This window comes from Capsicum annuum, chromosome 6 (assembly GCF_002878395.1).
Source record: "Capsicum annuum cultivar UCD-10X-F1 chromosome 6, UCD10Xv1.1, whole genome shotgun sequence".
Taxonomy (NCBI): Eukaryota; Viridiplantae; Streptophyta; class Magnoliopsida; order Solanales; family Solanaceae; genus Capsicum; species Capsicum annuum.
The window spans coordinates 224,937,573-224,949,428 of NC_061116.1; the positions used below are offsets into that span (position 1 = coordinate 224,937,573).

The window sequence follows — 11,856 nt, forward strand, 5'->3', positions numbered from 1 at the left end:
TGCTAAGATTGATGAGATATTGTTATTGTAGAGTATACAGTAAGGCAAGTCATTTATCAAGTAATCTCGATCTCGTATCCCTCACAACAAATAATCAGTGCAATTGAACTTGTAAACTAATAAGATTCACTTATTTTTTTTCTTCTTCTGGTGATGACTGATTTATAGTAGATATATGCATGTGACCTTTTTTCATTTTAACCTCAATAAGAAGAGATCATTGCATGCGTAAAATCTCAAATTTTAAAAATCCCTTTTTTTCTTTTTGCTTTTTAAATTTTGTGCTCAATTAAATAGATTCACATAAATTAAAATGGGATGAGTAAGATATATGTTGACCATCCCACCCCGCCACGCCGGGACCCCACACACAGAACTTTTGTTAGCTCTCGAGATATGCGTGTGCATCAAGTTGAATTATATTACGAACCGACCTACAAGCAAAGAAGCGCTTGTAGCTCAGTGGATAGAGCGTCTGTTTCCTAAGCAGAAGGTCGTAGGTTCGACCCCTACCTGGCGCGCGGCATTTATAATGGAATTACAACAATATATTTTGGTCAAGTCATGCAAATTATTTCAACATGTTAAAAAGAAGAAATATATATATTTATGGAAATTTTCATGAATTTTGATTGAGGTTTTACACATACCTCAGCCTCCAACTCATCATCAGTCCCCTCATGTTGCAACTCTTCTCTATACTGCTCCACCAGATGAATTGTCTCCGTCGTCGAGCGTCCGGGCATAAATCTAAACTGATTCTCCGAAATAGACACTATCCTCCTCAACCTCCGCTCGACCACTCTCTCCCAACTCTTCATCGTGTGACTCAACGACTTTAATACCCCATGGTTGGTGCAACTCTGGATGACACCCTTGTTCTTATATAAATAAATCTACTTTAATTCTGGTTCACACTTGTATCTTGAAAAACTTTTTGCAGAAGCAAGTGGAGCAGGAGGTGCATCAGTTTTTGCTTTGCATTGATAATTACTCCGCGTTTCAGTTGCTTAGACCCCGAACCGGCCAGGTGCAGGCAAAGGAGGCGGAGGTGGTATATATTGGGAGGTTCATTATATAACCTTGTGATTGAAGATCACGTAGCCCTCCTTTTAAATGAACATTTAGCTGCTTAGAGCTATGGAATTTAGGTACTGGGATTAACATTATTGGAGCCTTATGATCGAATAAGATCTGAATTAGGAATGTTCTTCATGAGCTCTCCTGTCTCGTGTTCATAGCGCTCAGCCAACGAACAGTGTATGCGGTAGCATTTCTCAACAAGGTTTATTAATTGTTTGTCTCCTTTGATCATACATTTCGACCTTTTTAGCAAATGATATTCTGCATCTGAATCTTCAATAATTTGATGGCTATCCTGCCGGCACTACTAAGGAACAACGCCCTGCTATCGATCAGCTTCTCGGTAGATACGACACTCAAATTCGTCAATCCTATGGTTTTGAATTCCATGACTACCCCGGTGGGTTTGTTGAAATAAAGCCAACTATTAATCTGAAGGAGTTAAATGCAATTTTGAGATAATGATGAAATTGGCTAACCAGGATACAATGAGAAGGAGTGCAATGTTTTCAAGTACAAGTGTTTTTGAAGATTGAGAGAGCCAATTATATGATATCGGGATACATATAATTTCTATCAAAACTTCTTACATACATTCTGCCAAAAGAATCGGTGATGGTTTTGAAGAAGTCCTTTCGTGCAATGCAAAAGGAGAGGAGCCGGATTTTAGTATATATTTGGCAAGAAGAGATGAATGTAATCCTAGTTTAATTTGATTTTCTACTAGCATTACAAACAGGATATGCTCATTTTCCTTCAGTCACAGGAAAATCACAGTGGTGAAAGTCCTGGCATCCACAACTACGACTGTTTTCCAAATTGAAAACAGGAAAAAGGGAGTCAGAGATGACATGGTTGCATACTTGAATCATGCAACCAACTGATTACTTTTCATCTTCTGTGAGAAAAGATGGGGTTCAACTTTTTGACCATATAATAAATTTCTCAAATCTAACAATGCAATGGGGTTCAACTTTCTGACCATATAATAAATTTCTCAAATCTAACAATGCTACTTGCAGGATATATTTAGTATAAAGTATATTATGAAACGTGTAAACTTCAGTGCAGCAAGGTCATCTCTCCCTCATATTGGCCGGGGCTCGGGGTAGTCCCTTAGTTCATTACTTGTGTAACTTATTTGAACAATATTTTTCTTCCTTGCAAGAAACTGAAGATTTAGCCAAGACAAATTCATGGATCGTTTATTCATACTAATTCCATTCAAATTAATGTTTCGCAATTTCATTATCCAATCTTTTGATGTCTAAGGGACCCTTTGGATGCACATCACTCCTAAGATTTCGTGGCTATCTGCTGCACTTCACCAGCTTTACTGGCATATGCACAAAATAAATAACAATATCCTCATTACCTTTCAATAAAAATAAATATTTTTCACTAGCAGAACTAACTTGTCTCACGAGAGAAGACTATAACCACTTTCAGCCCTTGCAGGTGCAGCAAGAACAGGCCTGAAAACAAAAGTATAGCCAGATCTATAGAAATACACAAGATACATCAACAACAACAACAACAAACCCAGTGTATTCCCACATAGTGAGGTCTGAGAAGGGTAAGATGTACGCAGTCCATACCTCTACCTCTAAAGAAGTAGAAAGACTGTTTCCGATAGACTCCCGGCTCGAGACACAAGATACATCACATCAAGTTAAATATTAACTCTCTTCATAAAGCAAAGTAGCACCAAATGTCGATATGTTCCCTCAGGTTAAACAGAAAACAAAACATACAAAACTCCAACATACTCTTTTATGAGAAAATATTGTCCAACTAACAACCCCCAAGTCCAAATCAGGTCCCAGCTTTACGACGGCCAACACGAGCAACGAAACCAGCCTTGATGGGAGCCACTGATCTTCCGGACCCACACTGCAAGAAAATAAACAGCCAAAACGACTTTGCATGAGAAATAAACAATATAATCCCAACTTCTTTTCCATTTACCCTTTCCTTTGAAAATAAGAAAGCAGTCATTTTCCTACCCTCCTTTTTGAGGTAAAAAGAACGGAGACATTATTCACCACTATTTCACACTACAGCAGTCTTTCTTGTTTATTTTGATTGGTTAGAGAGATGGGAATACTTGAGCATTCTTGAGGCAACAACAACAACAACAACAAACCCAGTGTATTCCCACCTAGTGGGGTCTGGGGGGGTAAGATGTACGCAGTCCATACCTCTACCTCTGATGAAGTAGAAAGGTTGTTTCCGATGGACCCCCGGCTCAAGACACGAGATACCACACAAATACATAGTAAAGCACAGAAGCAGATTACATAACATAAATACGGCACCCATAAGTAATATAAAACAGAGGAAAGCAGAGGAAAGCACACAGATTCGTAATAAAACATGGAACACGGAAGACGGAATCATAACAGGAATAAAACCCCCACCAAGTAATTCCCTACACTAGCGACCCAAACTGGCCCTAATCCTCTGCCGAAATTCGCGCCCTCCAGACCTTCCTATCTAGGGTCATGTCCTCGGTGAGCTGTAACTGTTCCATGTCCCGCCTAATCACCTCGCCCCAGTACTTCTTCGGCCTACCCCTACCCCGCCTAAAACCATCCAACGCTAGCCTCTCACACCTACAGACAGGGGCATCCATGCCCCTCCTCTTCACGTGTCCGAACCATCTCAATCGTGCTTCCCGCATCTTGCACTCCACTGAAGTCACACCAACCTTCTCCTGGATAGTCTCATTCTGAACTCTATCCCCTCTAGTCAGTCCACACATCCAGCGCAACATCCGCATTTCTGCCACCTTCATTTTTTGGATGTGGGAGTTCTTAACTGGCCAACACTCCGCTCCATACAACAAGGCCGGACGGACTACCACCCTGTAGAATTTGCCTTTAAGCTTGGGCGGCACCTTCTTATCACACAGCACCCCCGACGCGAGTTTCCACTTCATCCATCCCGCCCCAATACGGTGCGAGACATCCTCGTCAATCTCACCGTTACTCTGGATCACGGACCCAAGATACTTGAACTTATCCCTCTTACATACCTCCTGTGCTTCCAGCTTCACTACTACCTCATTCTCCTGCCTCACGTCATTAAACTTGCATTCCACATACTCTGTCTTGCTTCTGCTCACCCTGAACCCTTTAGACTCAAGAGTTTGCCTCCACACCTCTAATTTGTCATTCACACCCCCTCGAGTCTCATCTATCAGAACTACATCGTCTGCAAAAAGCATACACCACGGCACCTCCCCTTGAATGCGCCGCGTCAACACATCCATCACCAAAGCAAACAAAAAGGGACTAAGAGTAGATCCCTGATGCAATCCTGTCAGGACAGTGAAATGCTCTGAGTCTCCTCCCGCCGTCCTCACCTGGGTTTTCGCTCCATCATATATATCCTTAATTACTCTGGTAAATGCCAGCGGTACTCCACTCACCTCCAAGCATCTCCAAAGCACCTCTCTGGGGACTTTGTCGTATGCCTTCTCCAGATCGATAAACACCATGTGCAGATCCTTCTTCCGCTCCCTATACTGCTCCACCAACCTCCGCACCAGGTGGATTGCCTCCGTCGTCGAGCGGCCGGGCATAAATCCGAACTGGTTTTCCGAAATAGACACTATTCGTCTCAGCCTCACCTCGACCACTCTCTCCCAGATCTTCATAGAGTGACTCAATAACTTAATCCCCCTATAGTTATTGCAACTCTGAATGTCCCCCTTATTCTTATAGAGAGGGACCATGGTACTCCACCTCCACGCCTCGGGCATCTTTGCCGTCCTGAAGATTTCATTAAACAATCCAGTCAACCACCTTACACCAGCCTCTCCAACGAACTTCCAAAACTCCATCGGTATCTCATCCGGCCCCGTCGCCCTACCCCTTCGCATCCTGCGGACAGCCTGTCTAACCTCTTCTACCTTAAAACGTCTACAATAGCTAAAATCCCGACACTCCTCTGAGTGCTCCAGTTCCCCTAACACAATAGCTCTATCCCATTCGTCATTCAAGAGCCTATGAAAATACGACTGCCATCTCTTCTTAATGTGGCCGTCCTTCACCAACACTCTACCGTCCTCCCCCTTAATGCACCTCACCTGATCGAGGTCACGACCCCTCCTCTCCCTAGCCTTAGCGAGTCTAAACAACTTTTTCTCCCCTCCCTTCTCCTGTAACCCTGCATACAAGCTCTCAAAAGCAGCCGTCTTAGCTGCCGTGACTGCTGACTTCGCTTCCTTCCTCGCTAGCTTGTACTCTTTCCTGTTTACCCGCTTCTCCTCTTCGTCCTTACTTTCCACCAACTTAGCATACGCCCCTTTCTTGGTCCCCACTTTCTTCTCCACCTCTTCATTCCACCACCAATCCCCCCGACGGTGCCCGGCCCGGCCCCTAGAAACACCCAACACCTCACTTGCATTCTCCCTGATGCATCTTGCCGCCCTGTCCCACATACTATCCACGTCCCCCCTACACTCCCACACCCCCATTCCCGCCAACCTCTCCCCTATCTCCCACGCATTTACTGGCGTCAGGCCGCCCCACTTAATTCTCAGTCTACACTCCTTAGTCCTACTCTTTCTATTCTTCTTTATACCCAAATCCATAACCAAGAGCCTATGCTGGGTCGAAAGATTCTCACTCGGGATGACTTTACAGTCCTTACACAACGCCCTATCCCCTTTCCTAAGCAACAAAAAGTCAATCTGAGTCCTTCGAAAGGTGATCAGGTGCTCGTCCTTCTTCGGGAAGCCCGAGTTCACCACCACCAGCCCAAAGGCCCTCGCAAACTCCAGTAGGGTCGCCCCCTCGTCATTTCTCTCCCCAAAACCAAAACCACCATGCACGTCACCAAAGCCTCCCGGTAGCGCCCCGATGTGCCCGTTGAAATCCCCTGCTACAACAATCTTCTCCGAACTAGGCACGCCTCTCACCACCTCCTCCAAAGCCTCCCAAAACCGCATCTTCTCCTGCCCCTCCGATCCCACTTGCGGCGCATAAGCACTACACACGTTCAGGGTAAACCCCCGAACAACCAACTTAATAGTCATCAACCTATCGTTGATCCTCTTCACCTCCACTACCTGACCTCTAAGCTCTTCATCTACTAAGATGCCAACTCCATTCCTACGCCTGTCGCTCCCAGAGTACCACAGCTTGTAACCATCCACATCCCTAGCCTTAGACCCTACCCACTTGGTCTCTTGAACACACGCAATGTTGATCCTCCTCTTCCTAAGAATCTTCACAAGCTCTATGGACTTACCCTGAAGGGTCCCTATATTCTAAGTCCCAACCCTCAGATATCACATGATCAAAAGCATAAACAATTCATTCAAGAAAAGCAACCCAATATAAATTAAGATAAATGGAAGGCCTCACTCATCCTGTATCAGTGTATCCCATGGTTTCAAAGGGAACAAGAACCTAAAAAAATACCTACACAATCATCGGCCACATAGATTATTATCTCTATTTGACTGATGGAAGAAAATTGGAGAAAAAAATACAAAGATATGCTTTTTACATTCACAGTTGTTAAAGTTGTTAAGGTTGAATACAGATAATAAATGGATATCGCATCTTATTATAAAAATACCTTTTCACATCTGAGGAAGAAAAGACGGTTCTCCTTTGTGAGGATAGTATCTGGACTTTTACAGCCATTGCAAATGACATACTCATCTGAAAGCAAAAGAAAGTTGACAAGAAAGAGCTGTTATATTGTAGGATGCAAAAATGCATAACACAGCACTAATTAATAAGTAAAAAAGAAAAAATGTCGTCTCTGAAAAGTTGCAGCCTGCAGCCTACGTATAGATCAGGGATCGGCAACAGGAACTTACTGACATATCGCCGGAGGATTCCTTCGAAATTTTTAGGAGCAAATCTTCCCTTGATAACCAATCTTTGCTGCCCATCAAGTGACCCACTAGTCCCCATTTCAGCCAGCAAGAAAGTCATAACATGCTCAGGCTGCCTATGCATCCTATAAATAAGGAAGAATTATTCAAGTAGTGCAATGAGGATAAAACATTCAGAAAGATAAGATATTACAGTGGTGCTCCAAGTTTTCATTTCCACTTTCGAAAGACAAGAAAATACTACAGTACTGGTGCAAATATTCTCTACAAGTTGTCAGCTAATAAAGCAATTCGCATATGAGGCATTTTGTCAACACAAATAAAAACACACATCCATGATACTGAACATAAAACATTGAATGGAAAACGACAAGTGGACGATAGAAAATGATGCAAAGGTTACAAGGAAAGAGAACCAAGTGGAAAAAAAAAAAAGAAGCTTACGTCTTGCAAAGATCCATAAAATTCACAAACACAGTTTTCTTTGTGCCTTCACGAAGAACTTGAGGTGGCCTCATAACTGTCCTTCGCCTATCTCCAGCAAGCTCAGGGTTATTCTCACGTAGAATATTGAATACTCTGCCCAGAAGCTGCAAAACGAAAGCAAAATCAATTGTCATCAACAAAGAGCCTAAAAGCAAACCAGTAGGGTGCATCGGGAAACGACGATCAGACCGATGCCAATAGTTCTGTATAGCAAATCAAGTAGGCAAGCTTTGCATGAAGAAGTACAATGGACATCCCCTCTTAGATATACTCCTAGTCTTAGCACAGATTCCTATATTAGAACTGTATACAAACGATACTGACCTTAAGCATAGCTTGTCTTACGGTGTTGAGTTATACATCAAAACGTTTAACATAGGCATAAGATAACTGTCAAAGTACCAAACATTTGACAACTTTTCGAAACTTAGGCTCCTTGGTTTCACAACTACACAAGGTTTCTATTCATACACTGGTTCTGGGAGGTTGGTAGTTATGCATTATTACTCAGTTCAAGTTCATGTCTGGACCAGCTATCTACTAAATTGGACAATCTAGTGCATTCTAAAAGTGTCTCTTAGCAGGTATATGCAGAAAATACGAACAATTAAGAAAGTACCTCCTCATATTCATAATCTCGATCAGTTCCCTCCCAAGGTAACTGCTGCAGGACAATTTCTCCAGCTTCTTCATCTTCTTCAGGGTGATCTATAAGAACAGAGCAGGTTATTATCTCAAGTATAACCACAATTAAACTCAACAAAGCTGAAAATCGAACATCTCACCATCCGCATCCTCGACAATGCTTTCCTTTTCATCACTCAGGAGATCAGTGTGTGCCTGCACAATTTTAAAATGGCTTGCGATGGGTCATGACGTGGATCTCAAGAAAATACTCCTAATACCCTATATCAATTGAATCTCATTGAAACATTTTGAGGTGCTACGAATAAGCCTTTGACTATTTCTGTGGCACTTTAATCCTCATGAAATCCAATAATAAAACTGTCCATGTTTAGGTCCGGAGGGGGGGGGTTACGAAAAATGGGTTTCTTGGGGTACAGAAGAAAGAAATAAAACAATTGTCTTTCTTTTCCCTACCTCCTCAAACTTCCCTTAGTCATCTCTCCACTCCCACCCTTTTTTTTGTTCCCTCTCCGTGTAAAAATATATGTTATATCGCACCATTCAGTCCTCCAGTGTCCTCTTCCAGGAGGGATTGGTGCCAGAAAATAGATGCGGTTGCAAGGTATTCACTGATAATTCAATCAAAAAAACTCCATGTGAAATTGAACAAAACTAACCGGCTTCTTCTTCTTCTTTTTACCAGAAAACGTAGCCTCAAGGCCCTCAGAAACTGCATAAGCAAAACAAATGAGAGAGATCACATTCAAGTTTAAAATGTTCTTCAGTAGTCTTTATCTTAGGAGGGTGTGTGCATGTACGAGAGTGTGCGCCGGGTTTCAGGGAGGGAGCATGAGGCTCAATAGGCGACTATACACTACCACCTCCCTTGAGATTATGGAAAAAGTTCGGTGAAACCAGGTTTTACAACTAACGTACCAGTTAAATTCTCAGTTTTTTCAGCCAAGCTATCAACAGAGTCATCTGCAGGATCTTGAATTACAACCTTCTTCTTTTTCTTCTTTTTTGTAGGATCAAAAGGTGCTATCTGCAAATATGCAGCAAGAGGGGAAAAGATAATGAAACCAACCAACACAACTTAGGTTACAAGTAAATCCTATGTTCTCCTGTATGACGCGAACGGTTAACATTAAATTGTGTATTTCATGATACTATTAACAAAATCCAAGCTATCAGAATGTTCAAAAAGGAAGAAAGATCCGTGTATGATTGAATTAAGCATCCGTCATTTTCACTCAGGTACTTCTATTGAGGCATGCATATTTAAAGACCAATTCGCCAAGTTAGAGTGTGTAGAGAATTGTGATTGTTCTGATGCCAGTGAACTGCTAATATTAAATTGTCTATCTTTACTATTATTAGGGGATCAGTATCTGTAACTGTTTAATAAATTTAACCACTGCAATTTCTTTTAAGCATCTGCCTTCACATTTGGTGTTGTCAAGAACCATCCGAACCTAATGAAAAATATTCCTTGTGCATATCACATGATATTTTATTGCTCTCTGATGCTGGATGAGCTCACTTGCATCTTTCATTTCCACCATTGCCTTCCAGCCCAACTATCACCTCTAAAATGAACTATGAATAGAAAAGCTTTCTGCTACGTGTTACATTCCACTAGATAAGAGAGGAAAAAAGCCCATCTCAGGAAGCTAAGTTGCGCATACTCTTCACTTTTGATGGAGCACTCGTGTCGGATTCTCCAAAAATACACTACTTTTGGAGAATACAACACACACTCCCATTGACACTTTTGAAGAGTCCAAGCAACACAGTCGGGAAGTATGCTTCAGTTTCTACTTTTATTTATATTCTCTTCAAGGTCATTGTAGTCAGTTTTCCTCAGGATTGATTTGCAACAGGAACAGGAACTCCTATTATACAAAAATATTTATTGATGATATCCTAACTCCCCTTGTCCACATAATTACAACCAACAAAGAACGTTGATATATCTATGTCTTGCCACTTTTACAAGTTAAATAAAGAAGCCAAAGGAGACAAAGTTAGAAGATGATTTCATACAACTGTTAACAACAGACTTATGAAAAAATAAGCACTTCGTCCTGACAACTAGAATATAAATATTTCCCAATTATTGCTTGCCTTCTAAAATTGTGAGAGCATTCTTCCAAAAATAGAAACTCAATCTTTAATTAGGTCTTCTTATTTCACGTGCCTTTTTGTTGGTTAAAACTCTTTAAGAAGTATTCAAGCAGCATAGTACCCTAAAGGCAGGAATTATTACTCTCATAGTCGGACAACGCACAAACAAAAAGGCCTTACCAAGAGATGATACAAAGAGATATAGAAAATACAGAAACTTCAAACAACAATACTCTAAAAGAGGAATGCAGACAGAGGAAAAGCAGAACTTACATCAGCCACCAGCTCGTTTTGATTCTCTTCGTCAGCCATGATTGCACTAAGATCTAAACCAATACAAATCAACAAATTAGTGAACACATATATCTGGATGTGTAACTTCTCTGAATGCTAAAGAGTACAATATCAACTTCAAACTATCTCAATTCTCAATCTGGTCCGGAAATTTAATAAATTTACATAGGCAGAAAAAAACGAAACATGAATGTAATATGTATTGTTACTAGCACAAAACACTAAATCCTTTTGACTAGCTTTTGTAAATGATGCTTAAAATACATAATAACTCATCCAAACAATCGCAATCCTCAATCATAAATTCATCTAATTAGCTTTTCTAGATGCTCAAAAATACATAAAAACTCAGTCAAACACTCGCAATCCTCAAAAAATAGAGAAAATCGCAAAAATAGCTCCAGAGATTTACCTTGTTTCAGGTAAATTTAATGTGTATTATTACTATTACATGATCCCTAAACTCATCTAACTAGTTTATCTAGATACTTCAACTTACATAAAAGCTCATTCAAACCACAAAAATGGAGGCAATCGTAACAACCAGAGATTTACCTTGTTTCAGCTAAATTTAATGTGATAATATTACTCGCGTAATATAAACCCTAAATCCTTCTAACTAGCTTTTCTAGGTGCTTAAAAATACATTTAAAAAAAAAATCAAACCATCGAAATCAGCTAAAAATGGAGAAAATCGTGAAAATCGCTCCCTAAATTAACCTTGTTCCAGCAAATCCACACAAAATTGTAAAAACAGAATATCAATGTATTATTGTCTGTAAATAAGAAAAAAATAAGATGTAAAGCTAACCTTTCAATGGTATGATTCGTTTATCGTCGCGGCCGATGGAAATGCCAAGTCCCTTTTTTCTTTGTATTGGGATACACTAGCGAGAGTAGCGCTGTAATTGCCCTTATTATAGGGCTCGGTTTTGGGCTACTAATTGGGCTGCAAGGTAGTTACTTGGGCCGCAAGGCTGTTATTCCCTACATGTAGCCCACTGTTTTAGTCCTTCGAAAGAAAATCTAAAATTTATAACTTTACATTATAACAATAAATCCCATATTGACAAAGTAATTACATAAATCTCAAGGTTATAACTAAAATCCCCTACTTTTTTATTTCTCAATTCTTTACTTTCTCTCTCTTTCCCATATTTGTTCCCTTTTTCCTCCCATTTAACAATTTTTTGCTTTCTCTCTCTTTACCATATTTGCTCACTTTTTTCTTCCATTAAACAACCCATTATTACTCCATTATTGAATACCTTTCTCATGCTCAAATTCAAGCTATCATATTTAGATGATACGAATTTGTAAGTTATCAAACATTTATTGAACTTATATACTGATTTTATTCACTAATTTTTAATTTTTTTTTC

The 11,856-nt window shown here is 40.5% G+C and overlaps 1 protein-coding gene and 1 non-coding gene across 2 annotated transcripts; one reads left to right on the top strand and one right to left on the bottom strand.

The window, feature by feature from the left end:
- Positions 1-448: 448 nt before the first annotated feature.
- On the top strand, positions 449-521 carry TRNAR-CCU. Its single transcript has one exon. It is a non-coding gene; the product is annotated as a tRNA-Arg (tRNA).
- A 2,229-nt stretch (positions 522-2,750) lies between these two features.
- Positions 2,751-11,477, bottom strand: LOC107875405 (eukaryotic translation initiation factor 2 subunit beta). Its single transcript, XM_016722115.2, has 10 exons — positions 11,286-11,477; positions 10,454-10,506; positions 8,990-9,098; positions 8,731-8,783; positions 8,212-8,266; positions 8,046-8,134; positions 7,385-7,530; positions 6,923-7,065; positions 6,676-6,761; positions 2,751-2,976 (listed from the first exon to the last, which is right to left on the bottom strand). The coding sequence occupies exons 2-10, from the start codon at positions 10,490-10,492 to the stop codon at positions 2,899-2,901; spliced, it is 798 nt and encodes a 265-aa protein (XP_016577601.1). The 5' UTR covers positions 10,493-10,506; positions 11,286-11,477; the 3' UTR covers positions 2,751-2,898.
- Positions 11,478-11,856: the final 379 nt, after the last annotated feature.

Bases quoted from the DNA above. Each gene is read 5' to 3' on its own strand.
- LOC107875405 (XM_016722115.2), bottom strand. From the start codon at position 10,492: ATGGCTGACGAAGAGAATCAAAACGAGCTGGTGGCTGAT. The intron at 8,267-8,730 runs GTTAGTTTTGTT...AAAATTGTGCAG, and splicing joins AAAAGAAGAAGAAGAAGCCG to GCACACACTGATCTCCTGAG. The intron at 7,066-7,384 runs GTAAGCTTCTTT...CCTTATTTATAG, and splicing joins TTTATGGATCTTTGCAAGAC to GATGCATAGGCAGCCTGAGC.